This window comes from Microchirus variegatus (genome assembly GCF_963457635.1).
Source record: "Microchirus variegatus genome assembly, chromosome: 18".
NCBI classification, from domain to species: Eukaryota; Metazoa; Chordata; class Actinopteri; order Pleuronectiformes; family Soleidae; genus Microchirus; species Microchirus variegatus.
The window spans coordinates 14,275,125-14,295,753 of record NC_139819.1 but is presented as its reverse complement, the minus strand read 5'-3'; the positions used below and the strand labels follow the sequence as shown (position 1 = coordinate 14,295,753).

At 38.1% G+C, this 20,629-nt stretch overlaps 2 protein-coding genes across 2 annotated transcripts in view; one reads left to right on the top strand and one right to left on the bottom strand.

Moving 5' to 3' along the window:
* Positions 1-848: 848 nt before the first annotated feature.
* Positions 849-15,639, bottom strand: dmrt1 (doublesex and mab-3 related transcription factor 1; the record flags this gene model as incomplete). The annotated part of the gene is made up of 6 exons (XM_083904595.1): positions 849-1,061; positions 2,151-2,161; positions 3,557-3,776; positions 11,057-11,214; positions 14,417-14,594; positions 15,421-15,639. 6 exons carry the CDS (start codon positions 15,637-15,639, stop codon positions 849-851), a joined length of 999 nt encoding a protein of 332 aa, XP_083760721.1.
* A 3,649-nt stretch (positions 15,640-19,288) lies between these two features.
* cfap157 (cilia and flagella associated protein 157) overlaps positions 19,289-20,629 on the top strand; it is a gene marked incomplete at both ends in the record, with an annotated part of 5,568 nt that continues 4,227 nt past the window's right edge. Inside the window, 2 exons of the mRNA XM_083904594.1 lie at positions 19,289-19,428; positions 20,303-20,574. Coding sequence (XP_083760720.1) covers positions 19,289-19,428; positions 20,303-20,574 — 412 coding nt within the window. The remainder of the gene's footprint in view (positions 19,429-20,302; positions 20,575-20,629) is intronic.

Sequence of the window (20,629 nt, the reverse complement as noted above, 5' to 3'; positions counted from 1 at the left end):
GTAAACTTGGGCCTAAGTTTCCTGGCCAGACGAAAAGGGACTTAATAATGGTGGAGAAAGCTACATTAAGAGATGTCCCATCCATGTTCAATACATAGACTTTATGCACTTTGTTCTCGAGGTTGTGAATACATAGAGAAATCCTGCACTTTTAACTTTTCACAGACTTCACAGTTTTGTTTTCTAATAATAATAATAAGAGAGATATTGTGATGTATCACTTTATGACTGTCTTGCGATTATTGATGATCACAGTATCGCTGTATATATTATTGTATTGATATTATTGGTATCGTGGCCCATGTATTACGTATCGTATTGTGATTCATATATGCATATATGTATTTGTAAATATATGCACACACACACATATACATACATACAGGGACAGATGAGTGCAGAGAGTGAATGAACAGCTCAGGTCCTAAGCATTCACAGTTGAAATGGCAGTCTCAATACAGTCGTCACATCCATGGTCAGTACACAGCACACAATGGTTATTATAGTTTAAAGTTACACATAATCGCCAATTCTATAAAACGGTCCAGGATTCTATTATTAGATTTTACATTTTGCACATTATGCCTTGTCAGGTCACATCCCCAAATATACTCTCTACTGAAAATCAAATGTGACAAATTGTGTCTCATGGCCACATTAAAACTACCTCCGAATGTGTTATTTTGTGAGCTGGTCTGAGAACACATTCAGAATCAGGACTGTACGTGCGAGATGTTAATATGAGGTCTGAACATTGTGTTGTGCAGCCTATGATGAGAGGTTGCAAATGCTGTAGATATTTACTTAACTGCAAAATCACAAAACAAACTAGTATAAACACCTCTGGTTCATGGGGTTATTTTTTCTGGTATGACGGTCTCTGCCACCAAAGTGGGGACCACCCTCTGAGAATGTTGTTTTATTGTAATGAAGCGTTGCAATTCACTACAGGAGGATGACATGGGACCCTCACAGGAAAAGGACAGGTGAAAGTTATAAACAAATACAGGTAGAGGAGATGTGGGGATATTAACGCTGACAATGCTGGTGGTGTCAGCTGTCTATTTCACCAAAAGAAGGATGCTGTTGTTGTATAAGACAATATGTTCCAGATATATCCCTTATAAATAAGTAATATTACACAATAGTATTTTGTTATTAAAAAGCAAATTTCTCTATAAAAACACAGCTGTAATTTCAGTCTTTACTGCATTAACATTTTATATTTTCATGTACCATACAACATTTTTGAAAAAAGGCCACCACAGAACAACACATGATGGAACTGAATGTTATTGAACCTCTGTTTTCTGCAAAAGCAGATTAGTAATAACTGATAATAAGACCTCCCTCCTGTCAACCATAACACAGCCAAAACAATCTGGTCTATTATAAGAATAACAATAATTGATTTTATGACTCCAACTCGCTGAAAATATGCTTTTACATCGGAGGGAGTTACAGGTGCACAGGCAGAGGGTGGCACAGCATGAGTAAAGTGGTGTGCATGTTGCCAGTGTATCTACAGTATATATTCTGCAGTATTTTATATCACTCAGGTATATGAACAAGGGTGGAATAGTGTTTTTTTAAAGAGACAAAGACAAACTTAATAAATTAGCCACAGGAATAATGCCAGATCCAGAACACAGTATACCCAATATTAAATACAGACAATGTAAAAAAAAAAAGTGCATAATTACAATGCTGAAAAAGCTGAAATTGACATTTTAAACTAGCAAAAAAACAAACAAAAGTCTCCATAAACTTATTAAATTTGGATTAAACAGGTTTTTTGTCCAGTGGAAATAAGGTTTATGTTCATCTTTTGTTGACCAGAAGAAAGATTACGAATAATGAGGACTCGCTTTGCAGCACACAGGAACTGCATTATTTCATATCCAAAAGAATGAAAACATTAGCATCCTTCTGGTATATACCGTGTTTTTCATGCACATACATAGTACATATTATGACAAGCACAAGCTCTGCAAAAAAGTACCAGTGTCTTTACTGCGTGTTGCTACTGCTGCGTCTTTACAACACTGACAAAACAGGAACTGCCGGTGACACAAAATGTGTCTCCTGCCTCTTTAAATTTCATTGTTTCATTAATAGACCACTAAAACAACCTCAACAAAACAGCTGACTTTCACCACAGCTGCACCGACAAAAAAAAAAACAACCAAAAACAAGAAGACTCTTATTCTATACCATACTGTCAATTTGTTTCAATTTATTCTGCAACATTAAAGATGGGATTTAAAACATTAGATTAGATTTGTGTTGATACAAGTGCCTTAGAGTACATGCAACCCATACATGTGCATTCAAAATCCTTCTGTAACTATGACAATCATTTGCGTTTTCTCACATACTTGCAAACATAATGTCTTGTTAGAACACCTCAGAAGAGATGAATATTATTCACTTTTGACTTATTTTATGTTGTACATCTTAGAGCATTCATGACATGAGTGCAATCCTCCCTTGAATGTTCTTTCTGCTGATAAAGTCTCACTTAAAATTTTATGAGTGTGTGTGTGTGTACTTCTTTTTGTTACCTCTTTGGGACCTTTTCGGCATAAACACTGCTCTGGTCAGGACCAGTAGAGACCAAAAAACCTGGTCCTAATGAGGCATAAGCTAATTTCAGAGAAACTGGTAAAGTTTAGGGGTAATATTTGAATTGTGGCAAAGTTAAGGCTAGGGAGAAGCATTAAATGATTATGGTTAAGGTTTGGGATGATGCTTTGTTTAGGAAGTGAAGGACATTTTCTCTGCTCCTCACAACTTTAAATGGCGGTTAAGACTTGGTTTTAGGTTTAGAATTAAATTAAGGTTACGCCAAGTACTGCAACTAAAAGGGCTTGAAATACCGCAACAAGAAATAGATGACACACATTTAGAAATTGTGAATCATCCAATACATTATATGTGCAATGTCCCCATGTATGTGCAAGGCTATCCAACAAAGACATAACAAGCTGAAAATATCATTTGATGCATGTATTCCACAATAATTTAGTATTTACCCCACACAGACATTCTTATAATCACATTTTACTTACTTCAAAGTTGATTTATACAAGGAGGTGTGCATGAATGAAAATTGGCAATTTGTATGAGTTCATGACCTATTTACACATTTACCATCCAATGGTATTGCAAAGCTAAACAATAGGACCGACTGACGATTTAAATGCAGTCTTGAAAAAAAACAAAAACCATTTGCAGGTTTGTTTTTGGGACAGCTCATGTGTGCGCTTGTACTTGTGTGAATGTGCGTGTATTTGTATTTTGTTCCAACAAATGTAAAAAAACTATATAAATAATTGTGGGGACATTTTGTCTGGGCCCCACAATTTTAAAGGGCTTTTTCAGGGTTCAGACAAGGTTTTAGGGCTAGAGTTAGAGTTGGGTTAAGGTTAGGTTTAGGTATAAGGGTTAGGCACATAGTTGTGATGCTTAAAGTTAGGTAAGGGGCTAGTGAATGCATTATGTCAATGATGTGATTTAAAACTAGTAAACTAGTGTGTTTGTGTGTGTCACTCACCTGCTGCCATGGTCTCAGATAGGTTGTAGTTGCTGCTGCTGCTGCTGCTGCTGCTGCTGCTGTTGTTGTTATTGCTGTCCTCCAGGCCATAGATGGGCGGCACACCGGTGCTGGAGCCCAGACCCTGGGTCAGGTAGGTGGTGGCTGGGTAGTAGGAATGCATGCAGTACTGGGAGGACATGTTGTGGCTCGGCAGGCAGCCATCACCATGAGACATCTGCTTTATACGAGAATAAACAAACACAGGCAATTTTAAAACTGAGTGGTAATAATATTAAATACTGATTGAAAGCAGTACAGAGACACAACTTATCTGATGGTTATTTTGTCAATCAAATAAACCAGGCATCTTCAAATATCTTGTTTAGTCTGATCAATAGTCCAAAATATTCCATTAATTTTAGATCAAGAAAAAGTCAGCAAAAGGCAATCTTTCAATTTCAGAAGCTGGGTGTGGAGACTGTTTGGCATTTTCTTCTTGACAAATCGTTTTGAAGATCAATCAAATAAAAAAGTAGTTTATTTTCTCACAAATCAAGTCACTTGATGAATTGTTTCATTTTTCACACTGCCATGTCTAAATACCTATCCCCAAACTACTGTGGGAGTCAAGTGGTGATTGTGTGTCAAATGGCTATGAGATAATGCTTCTGACAGAGCGAAGCCGAGCGAGAGCGGTTCACCAGTATCCCATCTCTCACATGACATGATTGTCTAGACATGACATAGCTGACAAATCAGGACAAACATATTATCTTAAAAATATAAACCATCTAAACCAGCTTCAACAATGTCTATGTTTGGGATATTTTGAGGTTGGTTACACTTTCTCTACCTCCGGTTTGACCGTTTCAAGGCAGACAGTTGAACGACTGAGTGACTAACACTGGAGCACTAACTCTCAGCACAGTCAGGCTCTGAACCTTGTCTGACTCATTGTTTGCAAAAGAGACATTTTATTCTCTGCAGGGACACGAGGTGAAATAATTAACAAAATAGCATATGCAACTTCTGCAGTGTCTCTCTGATTTGGGCTGTAAATATGTTCTTTAAACCACATTTTCACTTCTTAATCAGGATATAATGTAAAAAACATGCAGGTTTCAAACAAAACTCTATGGTGTGTGTCCAATGGCTATGACATTAACCCTTTCATTTATAAAAAATATGGCCACACACTAACCTATAATGACTCCAGTGGATATACCAAAGTATTCTCAGAAAGGCTGGTACATAAATCAATAATTGTAATAATACTATAACAGGACTATAACTTCAATAGCAATATAGCAAAAGACTAATATACAGTATATCAATACAATGTTCATGCAGTGTTCGGCATGCACTCTGAGATATGACATATAATTACTGAAAATGTTTTGCCTCGCAAGTTTTTGTTGTTTTCTGTCCATAAACAAATTTAATGCTTTCACTGCAGAGCAAAAATAGATATATTCTCTGACATCGACTGATTTGAAAATATTTATCGTGATAACCTTTTTTGTTCATGCTGCACAGCACAGCCCCAATTCTCTACTACGCTATAAACCACATTGTTCACCTTTATATAATCGTACCATCGTCCATTATTAGAATCACTTATTCACAGGCTACACTCTTACAGCCTGAACTGACAAGAAGAAATACAAACGTAAAATAGTATGGAAGTGAATATTTGATTTCACAGGTCCCGTACTTGTTCTAAAAATGGGCTGCAACACAGTGCTGGCTTTCCCCAGTCCTCTGAAAACTTTAAAACGAGCTGTCTACTCAGCAGCAAGGCCGCCTCACTGAGGGTTTTCAATTTCACTTTTATGGAATTTGATTTCTGTCAGCCTGTAATATGTCACCCGTATTGTCCACACCATCAATTCTCCGACAGCTTTATAAACTGTTATTTAAGCTACACTCAGCTCTTGTATTAGGCTGTGAAAAATACAACAGGGATTGGGCTGGAGCTTTGAAAAGTGCACAGCTTGTGTTTCGCAGGACACATGTGGCACCAAACGCTGGTGAATTTGTCAATCTTGCTCATAAATGAAACAATTTTCATCATGCTTACAGAATATGTGTAAATCCAGTGGTCATTTACAGATTCACAGAGAGTCACATGCTTAAAATGTGGTATTTAAAAAATAAAGCTTCCTCTCTGTTTGCTGGTACGGGGGTAAACCTTTAACATTTTCTGCAATCTGCAATCAAAACATAGACCCCATAATCACCCCCTGGAGGCTAGTTGCAGTATAGTTCACAAACCCAGCCCAATACATAGAAAAACCTGAACTAATAACTTTAACATTTTGACAAACATGGACTATAACAGTTTTGGTCACTTATCACACTGATGTTCAAGTTTCTGATACATTTGGTTTTGATTAGTTATTTGCTGCCCTAAATGCCGAGTGAAAGGTTATGAATGTCAGTTGAGACTGACAACAAACTGGTCGGACAAATATGATGCATTATTGATGTAACCTGGTCCGCGATGGTGTTTCTTAACAAACTAATAGTTTTAAAAGTCTGTATCTGGTCGGGGCAGACCTGCTCACACACCTTCAGCGTGTACAGCTTCAAAAACACACCCTCAGAAAAAGACTTTGAAGCACGAGTGATTTATTCAGCCTCAATAAAGCGAGCTTTCACTGCCACACATTCTGCTGCGTTCAGTCTCAATCTCAATTTCACTCATCGTATGATGCATATACAATGATACACTGCGATGTGTCACTTTGCGGGTAACGCAATCGCCATGCATTGTGTGAAATGTAGCTTATGGTCAACGCAAGCCTTAAAGCAGCATAACACAAAATAATTTTAAGACCAATTAATCACTCACGGGCTACATAAAATGACGTGGCGGGCCACATCTGGCCCCGGGCCTTGAGTTTGACACATGTGATCTAGAGTGTCCAAAAGCACTAAATGTAGTCGAGGACTGTTAACACCACAGTGATCAAGAGTATATCCTTGGTGCTAATTGAAGAGGAAGCTGAGAATTATGTTTCTGAGGACTTCTTGGGACAGGGTGGTTGCATAAAAAGAATCATAAAGCAATTGGATCAAGCTTTGAACAGATTTGAGAGCACAGAAACATTTAAAATCCATTAGGGAAATTGTTATTTTGATATTATCAGGTTGTAAACAACAAACACAGACATATGTGATTAAAGTAATGAAATGTTGATCTAGACAAAGACTTTTATACAATAGCTTCGCTATCCAACCACTACAACACAAACTCTTGCTCAAAATGGCATCGCCACTTCAAGAAGATATCAGGAACTGTGCAATACAACTGTGTGTGGCATTGAAACATGTCCTTGCAGCGTTTGAACTATGGCTTACCTCATGTCTTCTTTTAGCTTGCTTTCAATCAGTGCAAGTGACTTAATGCCTTAATTTTATAGCCTGTGGTTCTCAAAGTAAAAGAATAAGATTTGATATTAAACAGTGATCCAAAAACCTATTTGAACTGTAACTTTTGTGCACAGTTGCATAGTACTTAATATCAACAGATCTGAAGGGAAAGTGTGTAGTGTAATTTATTCTGAATGACTCAGGCACAGGTTACATTTCTTCCTCTGTTATAAGACCCAATGAGGTTAATGCTCGGGTTTCAGGGGGAGGAAGTGCTGGGGTAAAAAAAAACTGAACTGAAAGGTTTCCTTTCCCCCTGGAAAGGAAAGGGGGAAAAGAACAATGTTTTGTTATAATTAATGTAGGGGTACGCAAAAGGAATGGGTTAGGATTAGGTCTGGATAAGGTTATGACATAGTAAACGAATCAAAAGGAGCATTCAGTATCAATATAATATAAATAAAAGAGTATTTTATTTGTCCTTTATTTGTCCTCCTGTAGAATCTCCATACTAATACAAATGATATCGCCAGTCAATGGACATAATGTCTACAGAAAGACATTAATAAATATAGTGCATGAGATTAACAACAACTCGGTAATATCAATGATGTCTTTTGAAGTATAAATAACATTGTAGGATTGTTTTTGTAAGAATTGTGATTATATATATATATATATATATATATACATACACACACATATGTATATATATATATATATATAAAGATGCCACACAAATCATAAACTCCCTACAGTAACTTGCTGACTCCTGGGGGGGCTTCCTTACCTCCCTGAGAGGGCCTGTCTCCTTATCTGGCACCATCTCCTGTCTGGCAGCTCAACACAACCCTTATATTATCATCATCCACCTGCATGACAGCCAAGCACCACTGAGAGCACAGTAGAGGAGAGAAGAAGGTAGATGTCCTGACACTGATAAAGCCCAATGTGCTTTGATTTAATAATGAGAAGAGCACAAGACCTGTAGATCACTATTTTACCACCATCTCTAGTGTTAGAATATCGTGTATAGTGTTTTTTTGTTGCAGAATATCAGGTAATGAATGCAACAACTTAAGAAACAATGGGAAAGTAAGCAATATAGCAATATATATATATGGAGTATGATGTCATAGCCTTGTCTAAAAATCCTCAATGCAATACCAGTTTCATATTAAGATAGATGTGTAAACTTAGACAGTTGTGCCTTGGATCTCTTCTGTATTCTGTATTATTTATATTCTCTGAAAAATGGTTCTGCCAGGGTATTTAACTGTATGAGCACAAATGCAGCTATTTACATAATAACTTTATGTTGTTTTACTTACTTATGTACTGACTTACTTATGTATCTTTAGAAATTTGCCTTTTCATGGATTGTTTTGAAGAGAAAATAAACTCAGCGAATGAAACAAGTTCCTTCTGGATTGTGGGTAATGCAAAAATCTTTAATAGTGCATTACACTGTAGAGTTTTAGAACAGGTAAAGGAGAAAGAGTGGGAACGCTTTTGTGAGCTCTTCACGTGCATACAAACAAAAAGGTCCCTGAATTTGAATAACCATAACACGTCGCCTTCTCAGCCTGACAGATTCACTGAAAATACCATAAATCACTAAGGAGGATGGCTAAATTATGCTAAAGAGTGCTAACTGATTAGCATTAATGTGCTCACTTTCTCCTTCAAGCACTGAGGCATAACAGTTTGTTCTTCTGCCGACAGACAATACCATTAACCTTTGCAATTCAGACTCTGCTGTGCACTGGCAGGTTAGCGGAGGCAGTGACCCCAAAACTAGATGTTGCTATTGAGAAGTGGGCGAGTGGGGTGAGTGTGGGGTGGCCAAACGTTCTTCATAAAAAATAAAAATAAATAAAAAAACAATCCACCTCATCAGAGAACACTGTTGAGTTATAGATCTAATTTGCTTCACGCACAAGCTCATCTCATTTGACACAACAGGGATACATTCAAGCATAAATCTGTGTGAATATTCTGAGAGAAACGTGTGTGTGTGTGTGTGTGTGTGTGTGTGTGTGTGTGTGTGTGTGTGTGTGTGTGTGTGTGTGTGTGTGTGTGTGTGTGTGTGTGTGTGTGTGTGTGTGTGTGTGTGTGTGTGTGTCCTGGTGTGTCCTAGGTTATGAGACATTAAAGCAGACACTATCATCAATCTTTGAAAAACATAAACAATTTATGTATATGTATGTATATATGTATATTTATGTATATATATATATATATATACATATACATGTATATATACATATATATAAACGTATATATATATATATATACATATATATAAATATATATATCGGTCCGGGCCGCATTTTCTGCCCAAACCCAACATGAACCCGACATGAACCCGACATGAACCCATGGGAGTGTTGACTGTATCTGACACACGTCCTACCTTTTTTTTCCTCTGTGCCCAAAAAATACCCGATACAGTAACAGTAAGACGAAGCGTATTCGGACTGTCATGTAAGTGGTTGTTAACATTCACTCATGGTTACAGCAAATGACTGAAATGATGGTTACATTCAGGAGGAAGCAACTACGAGCCCCCATGAACCCACAGATACACACCTCTTGTGAGTTATCACCAGCACTTATGAGTATCATAAAATTTCAGACTTACCATTAGCAACAATCAGTTCTTCTTTATGATCTCTTATTATCCCTATTTATCTCTTGATTAACTGTAACCACTGATAACTTTTTACATCATCCAGCCATCGTGGCTTCATTAGCTTTACACCATATTTTCAATGCAGCAAATTAAAAAAGCCATTTGAACCTTATGTTAACTTGAAATGACCATGTTTATGTTAAGGTTATGTATTCATGCTCTGGAATCACTCTAGTGATGTCACTTTTAAAACCAACTTTGGCTCACATTTTTAAAAAAACAGAGAAGGAAAAACAACATTTGAACATCTGAATTAACTTATTAATTAACCTTTGCATGCTGCGGTGACTTGTTGGTCTGTCTGTGGCATGAAAACAAACACACACACACAAACACGGCATCATTACATTTCTTACTGTACGCTCAATCCATCTCTTCTAAAACACAGCGGCGGGACTTTTGGCTCTGTTCTTTAACTCTTGCACATGACTCGTGTGACTGGTCACGAGCTGAATCCTAAATCTTTCAGTTTAAGAGCAGTCAACAATAGTGTGCTGTCACTGTGTGCCATGACATATCATCTTACGCAAAAGTTGCCATGCTATTTTTAATGTAGGGAACTTAACAGTGTTGACTGCAACTCGAGTGATATCATGTATCGGGTTGAACGATTTGCGTTAAATGCGTAATTGCGAGTTGGACTGTGATGTAATTTATATAATTAGAAAGTAAAGCTTCTGTACAATATCCATTGTATTATAGGTTTAAACCCTAACGCAGCATTACCTCATCAGTACTTAATTATCTAATGCAGCGATAAGAACTTAATAATAAGACTTAATAACAATTAAACAATATTTGAATTTGCTCTGGACATTTATGAATTATAAAATAAAATAAAAGGACCTTTCATTGATATTTAATAAAAACACCAGGGTCAGATGTGCTGCACAATACAAAATATGTCGTAAACTGCAACCTTTGCAATTTGTTAGCAACATTGTTTCAAATCTTCCATTTATCAAATAATTCTACTCTTTTTTTTATGACTTTCTCACTACAACAATGGAAAATAAGTTGAAAAAGATTAAAAATTCTGTTTTGTGTTTTGTTTTTTAAATGCAGTGATTAATCCCAAACTCGTTCTTCTATAAAAGCAGTTAAGGACTGAGGGTTTTCCACCCTGATAACAATAAAGCTACACTGACTTGTATCTTGACATTAAAATGTCCATTTGAATTACATTAAATATGACCAGATTTCATACAAAAAAATCAATGTCATAACAATCTTGAAAACCCTAAAATGGAAGAATCCTGGTCAGTCATTTTGAACAGAGCAGGAAACTATAAATAAGATTATAATGTGTAATGTAATACATGCAGCCCTTCTACCCCTAAGCAGCCCAAGTTAAACAACAGTGCTTCATCTTCACATTAATATGCACTGAGGGGGATTAAATACTCAAATATTACAGATAATCTAGCAAGTTGAATGATGTTAGTCACCTGGTATTGCTGGTAGTTGTAGAGGTTGCCGTAGTAGGTGGGGTAGCGTGAAGGTTGGTAAATGTTGTAATAGGAGTTTTCAATCAGCAGGTCGGATGATCCCTCAGTATGAGCCCTGACACTGGCTGAAGAGCTGGAGGACGACTGCGAGCGACTCGCTGAACCAAAACACACAGAGATTAGACAACAAATAAGACAACAGTCCAAGTCAAAGCATGAATGATGTCGTCTGTGAGTGAGTGGGACACCTAAACGATTATATTACTGCACAAGTTTTTGTTTGTTACAAATTAGGTAGATAATTCAAGCTGTAAAGGTATGTGTGTTTTCAATTCGATGCATCTAGCAGCAGACCTCATAAACAACCAACACTGCAGAAAAGGTGAAATCAACAATTGTATAAGTTGAAAAATATTCACTCACTCTATTGATAGATTCAAAAAAAAAAACATTAAAGTAATTGACCTTCACTTTTTCTGTAACACCACCCTTCGCTCAAATGACTGACAACAGCACCATCTGCTGGTGAGAACTGCAACTTTCTGCCGACCTCCCACACCGCGCCACCACTTTACAGGAATGTATCTATCAGCACAAATAAGATCATTAAATCGTCATTTCTTTTTATCTCTTGTATTTTCTTTATCAACAAGGCCACATTCTCGTCGGGAACACTCTGCTCTTCTGCCCTCGCACAATGAAGACACTGTGCACAAGTGCAGCCAAAGATAATGTCATACGTATTTTTTCCCTGGTCTCTTGTCATCAGTGCATCACACAGTGCTCAACTCCTTTTTCCACCTCACTTTGTTCTCTCTGTTGCCAAGCCAGGGACCCAAAGCTCACTATTTCATAAATACCACGCAGAGGCAGAACAGGACATGAGCAGCCTCGGCCACAGACATAATTGCACCTCCTGTAATGTTGCTATCAGACTGAGTGGGAGTGGGAACACAGATATCAGTGTCTGCCTTCACATGAGAAGAAAAGAGAGTGTCTTTTCCATGCTCCTGTCCCCCAAATGAAAATGATGTGGATTCCATAACAATGTACAGAAAACGAAACTTGGGAAACAAAAATGTTTTTATATATATATTATTATTATTATTATTACATTTATCAATATTTCCATGATAACCTTTCAGCATAATAACTAAACAATCCATGACAGGAGACGTCAACCAATCACAGGTGGATTTCAAATAAAGAGGGTGCACTTTTTGGCTGTTCTTCCAAGGAGTTGGCTATACGTGTTCATTTGGTGAAAAGGATACTATTGAATTGCAACAACTGTGTAAACTGCACAGCAAAGTAAAGAAAATAAAGAGAAACCATGTCAGACAATAAACCTGTCAAAATTAGTGGAGAGCTTCGGGGATAGAGAGGTCACCTCAGGTCACACATGCCATGTATCTGTGTGAGACTCAACAAATAAATTCAGCTCTAGAGTAAGTTCAGTCGGGGCGACTACGCTGTTGTAATCGGTCACTCCCCAGCTGCCACTTCCTGTCACTTCCTGAGTTTTCACAGTGTCATTTGATCCACCATTCCTCATCCTTCATCTGTGTCTCATCAGGTCACCAACCACCATCACCACCATATCTCCCCCTTGTGTCCAAGAGTGTGCCAAAGACTCTTTAAGACCTTGAACAAATGACTCTGTTCAACCAGCTCATTGTTTAGTTCATTTACTTTCACTTATTGCTTCTGATCTAACCCAAACCTCTGTCCTTCCATCTTTGTACCACATGTTTGAGGAGCAAGGAGGAACATTGAGGCCCCAATTAGACGTGGAATAGACATATATCTACTGTATATATCTATAAGAATGTGTTCTTAAAGGGATAGTTCGGAATTTTGAACATAAGACCTATTTTCCAACTCAACCGGTGTGATGGAGACGTCTGGAGACGTTTTCAAGAAATGTCATTCAGTTCTTCTAGTTGCCGAGTTCGCTGATGCTATGGCTAGCGCAAGTCAATGATACAAGTTAGCATGGCATTAAAAACACTCATACCGACTCCACAGTGCACCCGAGGCAAATCGATTGTAACGGCAGACTATCGATGTACATATCTGTGTTGATAGAATGTTTGAAATAAAACCAACCTTGCAATTTGAAGGATTTATGTCTCAGCAGCAGCAGCAGCGCATCACTATACTTCTGGCAGCAGAATCAGTCCGCCGCTGCCGGAAGTATAGTGCTGAGAAAGTAGTCCCTCAAAAATTCATGCGATGCGACGTTAGTTTTGTTTCAAATATTATTCTATCAACACAGATATGTACATCGATAGTCTGCCGTTACAATCGATTTGCCTCGGGTGCACTGTGGAGTCGGTATGAGTGTTTTTAATGCCATGCTAACTTGTATCATTGACTTGCGCTAGCCATAGCATCAGCGAACTCGGCAACTAGAAGAACTGAATGACATTTCTTGAAAACGTCTCCAGACGTCTCCATTACACATTTTACACAAAAATGAGAATTATTATGTAGAATAATAATAATGATAATGAATAATAATGATTCCCTCTGATATCACATTTCCTGTAAAAATATTCACAATTAGATATTTAATTAGATATTTATTCAAAATCATTCAGCCCTAATTAGAAACATTCAATTAGGCATTCAAGTAAAGTGCCAAACAGTGTGATTTCTTTAAGCCCTGAACATGGCCCTGCATAACTGGCTTATTGTTATTATTATTATTGTAGTGGCTTAAGTGACATGGCCTTTTTCCACTAGCTCGACTTGTGATGTCATAACCAGGTAAAGTGCGAGACATTGTCAGACTGCCGTCACGGGAAGAGGCACAAGAATCAAACCAAACAAAGCCAAAATGCAGATCAGGTGCTTCATATCGAGAAAAATAGGATTGTTTATTTGCAATGCAGCTCATGATATAAAATGCAGAAGAATTGTTGTCATTTAGAAATGAGATGACGTGTAGTTGTGAATCGAGATTGCAATATTTTAACGATTTATCGTGCAGCCCTAGTAATCAGTGTGTTACTATGGTGGTGGATGAGGTATTACTAATACTACTGGTTGCTAACAATGGATTGCATTCATGCAGCTCAATAAAGGTGGCCATTCAAATCATCTCCAAATATGGTTTATGATTGCATTTTACTGACTGATACAAGTGTGTACATTTAATTTAATAATAGTCAGAGAATAAAACTGCCAAAATCAGGCCCAGGGAGTTCAAGAGTAATCCTTTGGTGGCTCTGGTGAATTTGTAGTTCAGGAAAAAGGTTTAGTTTGAAGAGAGTGCAGCTGTTGGCTGGTGGTGAGACACATAATATGGGGGGTGTGGTGTGATAGCAGGTAAAAGAGCATTTGCAAATGCCTCACCTGTCCCAGCTTGAGAAGAAGTGGAGGAGCTGCTGGCAGGTGTCAGGGATTGTCCATCCACAGAGAACGAGTATTCAGCTCCAACTTCGTTTTTCACATTTAACTCAGGCCCAGGGAATGTGGCTGGACTGCAAATACCCAGCTCCTCCTCCTGAGCCTGCTGCCTCCTCAGAGCAACCTGGAAGGGAGGAAAGGAGAAAAGTGATAAGACAGGGCAGACTCACTATCTGCTAGCAAATAATAACAAGACTCATTGCACTAACTGTATAAAGATGAATCAACAATGTCATGTAAATATACACTGTAGACTTATGAACACACATACCGTACACTGCAATTCTGACTTCACAAAATATAATGTAACTACACTGCTGAATGTATTTTTAAAAGTAAACGATGATCTGTCAGCAAATGTCTTGATAATCAATAATCATTTAGGACATTTCCTAAGCAAAAATACACGTTTTGATTCAATTTATTATCGAATCAGACAAAATAAAACATTCAAATGTGATTGTTTCAAATCACTGCAGCCATGTTCACTATGTTCTGTCACAAAAAAGTAACCTCAAGGCAAAACTAGCATAAATATGACACTCTTAAGTCATATATGATCATAAAATGACTCTCTGAAGCCAAAAAAGTAGCCTCAAGCAACAAATTACAACATTAGAGACAAATAAAGTAAACATATCTTTGTAAATAAACTCTTATTTGAGTGCAACAAGCAATACAATAAATAGCAAAAAAAAACATCCCTTAACACACATTGTTTACTAACAAGCTAGCTACATAACTGCAGCTCCTGTTGTTCGACATTTTAAGTTGCTCTTACTGTTTGTACACAAACGAAAGTTAGGAGAAAACAACGAAAGTCGGCTTATTATTGAACAGCGTCAGCGGTATTTCATCTAAACTGCTCCATTGTGTGTTTCGAGTTTCATTCCATCCCCTTCTTCTTTATCTCGACTTAGCCGCGCGCTAACAGGTGAAATAACGGTTACCTGCGCCGCCATGACTCTCTGCCTCTCCATTATCAGTTTGCACTTGAGACACTGGCAGTCCTTCCAGTTGCAGAAGCGCTTGTGCCCCTTCAGTGGAGACACGTAGCCGTGGTTCCTGCAGCGGGAGCATTTGGGCATTCTGGGCGGTTTGCGGCCTAAAGGCGGGGGCAAGGGTCCCGTGAAGTCCGGCACCTGTTTGCTTTGCTTGTCCTTGCTCATGGTCTCAGTCTGGAAGAGTCAAGTGTTGAGCTACTGTGTTTGGCTTTTTAACTTCCAAGACTGGTGTCAGGATGGAGGCTGTAAGGTCACTGTCCCTCCCCTGCCCTTCCCTCCTGCTGCTGCTTTTGTTTTTTTTTAGTTTAGTTTAGTTTTTATCTATTTTCTCAAACTCCAGTGGGAGGAAACAAACTGGAAGCAGGGAGGACACTTGATTTTGATTTTTTTTTTTTTTATTAATCAGACACATTCATCAGGGCCGGGCCACGCCTCCATGGGGCCCTAAGCAAAATTTGATTTTGGGGCCCTCTGTTACTGCCGATAATAATGATAATTGATCATTCACACACCTACTATACTCAAGGTATTCTACTTATTCTACTCTGTCACAAATACGCTTGTAAAACGAAATGTTTTACACCAGATTTGCAAATTTACAGAAAAATCTTTCAATTAATACTCGGCAACTCCCCCTACTGGCGACACAGAGAATCAATACATAAAACCATACGGTTTATAAATAAAATATTCATATATTATGGTCTGAAAATCTAAAAATGTGCACAATCTTTGGGGGGGTAATACAAAGATTCAACTTTTATATGTTAAAAACACAGAATTAAATTAAATAAACAAATACTTGTTACAATAATAATGTAAATTAACAGAGGCACCCGGAACAAGGTAATAAAAATGGTTTATAAATAAAATATACAGTTAAATAATCACATCTGACAACTATGTAAAAACTGTGAAAAAGCTTTGGTAAAAATGGGGAGAAAAATTCTAATTAAACTACAGCAATCCAAACTTTGATTTCTTTTTTGAGTTAATTGCTCTTGGGGGCCCTCTAGTGGTCACGGGGGTCCTAAGCAGTGGCTTAGTTCGCTTATGCCTTGGGCCGGCCCTGACATTCATGGACACAAAACAAATCTGAAAACTCGGGACAATTCCTAAAAAAAAAAAACTTCAAATACTTGTTGAATGACTTGAACCTTAAAAGTGTACAGAAAAAATGTTTGTTGTTTTAATTGTATGTTAAAAAAGAAAAGAAAAAAAGAATGTGATGAAAAAGAGTTGGGATAGTTTGCGAAACTAAAAATTTACTGACAGGTTTACTCACAATCAGCAGAGTAACTGTCAACAGGAGAGGGAAAGAAGATTGGAAGCAAGGGTGGGTTATATTTCACCACTTTGTTCTAAACTTCACGAGACAATTGTTGGTGAGTGAGTTTCTCAGAGCAAGATCGCAACTTATTTTTGTCTTCTACCATCTACACTGATATAATATTATGAAAAGATTGGGGAAATTTTGGTGCGTACAAGTCAAGGGTGGAGCCGAATAATACAGCCTAAATTTGTATTACTTAGACAGGAAGCCAGCTGTATATTCAATTTGAGTTTGAGTCTGAAGGTATCTGAGATGCACTGACACATTGAAACATTCTATGGTCAAATGTGGAAGAAAAACAAGAAGAAGACAGGAACTGCATGGCTATTTCAGTAGGATAATGCCATGCAGGCACCATTCAGCATTGGTTACAACAGAACATTGTGCGCATTGATGAACACTTTTGCTTCACAACAAAAACAAAAGGTCCTTGGTAGGAAACTGATAAAATGTAGAGTTTACATGCTCTGACCAAACATGGGAACAGTAAATGAAATGATGCTCATCATAGACCTGCAGCAGATACACTTTATGTGGCTGTTTTCATCATCCATCCATCCATCCAGTCTCAACACTGGACTGAGGAAACCAGAAACAGGAGGAATTCCAACTGATGCTGATCACTGCCATTATTCAAATATCACTGTGCCTCCTTACTGCAGCTTATACTGTTACTGTGATGTTCCCAGTGGGCTTGTCATTTAGCTGTAATAACTTTACTTAGTGACCTACTAAAACATATTTACTGTAGCTCTTTTTTTTTTGTTCACGATTGGCTCATGTGCTACATGCTGAATTAATTCAGTGTATGCTTGACTGCGCTTAAACTGAATTAACCTCCACTCCAGTCACTCTGTCAGCTGAGTGGATTTATAGGCAGGGAGTGAAGCGGGGTGACACACACAGGCACCCAATTAAAATCCACGCGGCCAAAAGGAAGCACAGTAGTGGCCGTGGAGGTTACCAATTAAAAAGCTGGCGTTTACACAGCAATAAATCATTCAGTCAAGATACGTAAATAACTGCTACACACCATTGCCTCTATAGCATAAGGTAATGGTGATGGGTTGCAATGCAGTAATAAACGATGCAATTTAACACATTTAGCATTTCTGTTGGTCGGACGCTGCTCCAAGCATGAGCAGTCACAGGCTGCACAGCAACAAACTGTGTCTCTGTGAAAACATGATGACTCATCATTCGCAAGAGCTTATATTTTAGGAGATGGCTTTACTCTGTGAAAATAAGTAAACTTCTATATTTTTGTTGACTGCATTACTGACTCACTCCACCGAGAGTACACACACATATCTCACAGTGAGGACACATCATTGACATTCCCAAGCTCCTTACCCTATAACCTTAAAGGCGCCATATGTAAGAATGTGGCCAAAAACGGTTACTACACTCAAAATCAAAATACCGAGGTCTTTTAGGTTTCATTTTCTCTCTGCCATTGTAGCTCAGACACAACCATGGATGTATAATATGAACTGGATAGAGCTCCACCCCCTCTGCCTTGAAGACAATGTTTACATGGTGGCCACTGTGGGTACTGCAACAGAAAACCCCATGGAGCCCAAAAGCAATTTTCCCCTTGACCGCAATAGTAAAAGAGACTCCTGTAAAAGTGTCCACAGGACACCTCGAGACATGGTACATGCTCTATGGGCCCCATAACCCGGAAATAAGCGCGGAAGTCAAAAACTTTTTTGGCATATGCGCTGGGTGAGCAGCTTCATCGGAATGAATGGAAGCAAGGGGCGGTGCTCTATCCAGTTCATATAATACATCCATGGACATAACTGGCAACCCGTGGTTGCTCGGCAGCTGAGGCTCTACTGTGACATATTAGGAGGATTTTATGGCCAGCTGCTTTATATTTATTGCATAATGCACCTTTAATCATCACAACTAATTACCCTAACCCTGACCAAAACCCAATTCTAACCTGAACCCCAAAACCAGGTATTAGGAAAAAAAACTTTAAAGTTATGAGGACCAGACAGAATGTCCCCACAAAAATAGGTTTCTATATTTCTTGGACCTCACAAATATATAAATACAAGGACCGCATGACCCAACAAGATGAGAAATAGAAAAAGTATTTATAATGCATACTGACCTGTGATTCTGCTCAATAGCATGAATGAAAAGCATTAACATTACTTGAATGTGCTATACTTTAAATTATTTGTTTACTTTTTTGATAACATTGTGCTAATCTGTAAGAATGTTTAACTTTGCATAATCCATAACAGACCTAATTTGTTAAAAAGACCAGATAAAAGTAATAATCTCACATGATTTGTCATCTTTTCATTGCCATCTCTCATGCTCATAATCTTGTAAAAGGGCAAATTTCCGACGTGTACCTGAAGGCAGCATTGCTACCTAGCAACAACGCAACAAGCTTATAGCTTCTCCCTATCTCCGCAGGTTCGACTCCGGCGTAAACTTTCAAACTTTCTCATTGACACGATGCCTAAAAAGAAGGACAAGAAAAAAATTGACAATAAAGACGATGAAAAGAAGACGACGGCACAAACAAGCGGATCTGACGACAGAGAGAAGGCGCTGTATCTGACACAGATACGGTATTTGTACGAGCAGCTCGAGAGGTAACACTAGCATACGCTGACAGACACGTCAAATAAATCACAGTTCACTCTTTTATCTGCCGTCAGAACAATGTGCCACGTGTAAGTCATCTAATGACTCGACGTTCCAGATTAATTCACAAAAAGGGAAGAAAATCACTTCAGCGCAACGTTTACGTTATTTGGGCAACACTTACGCCGTTTTAAAAAATAAAGTTTTTTTCTTGTTTAGCTATGTTAAACTTTAATTTTATTACTTTAACCCTTTAAGATACGTACCAAGAATAAAAACAAAGGAAAAATTATTTATTTGCATATTTTTTTAATTAGACCCTACAGTATTTCAGATACAGGCCTCTACCAAACTGTTGAGACGTCTGTTCATAATAAACCAGGTTTTCATAATTCATAAAGTACAACATTCAGAACAAGTCACATTGTGTTAGTGAGTTCAGCTTGATGCATTTTTCAATGAGATATAGTGACTTAAAGTGTGGTCGACCAAATGGTTGAGTAGTACCTTAAAGGGGTTAAACTTAAAGAATTATCTGTGTTAAAACATAGGTTAGTAAACCCCACAATTCGCTCCTTTAATTAAGCTTCTTTTGACAAAAGTTATCACGCACAACCTAAAATTTATTTTTAATGATTTATTCTCAATATGATCATTTGCTCTCTTGTCATCCTCCTCTTCCTCACATACTGTATACTTTACACACTGGTGTAGTGAAATTAGATTAAGATGGAGTGAGAGATAAGGTGACACTAATCGTTAGAGTTCCAAGTACCACCAGAGGAAGCTGGTACACGCACCACAGATTGAAAACCATGGCTCTACAAGACTCGAGATATTATTTCATTAACCACCAGACATGCTCCTTCCTCCTTCCTCCAGATATCAGCAGAAATGCGATGAACTGGAGAGGCAGAAGAAGGACAGCGATTCTCAGTACAGTGCGCTGGAGACAGAGAAGAAGGACATTGTGACATATCTGAAACGCTCCGTGTTTGAGAAGGAGGAGGAGATAGATCAACTGTCAGAGCGGCTGGAGAGTCAGCGGCAGGCTGCAGAGAAGGACAGAGAAGGCCTGGAGCGGCGGCACAAACTTCTCAGGCAAGAACTTCAGAAGCGGATAGAAGATCTGAACCAGGAGAACCGCATACTCTGTGAGAAAAAAACGTTGAGTTCAGCTTTACTGCTGCAGCGTGAACATATTTGAGA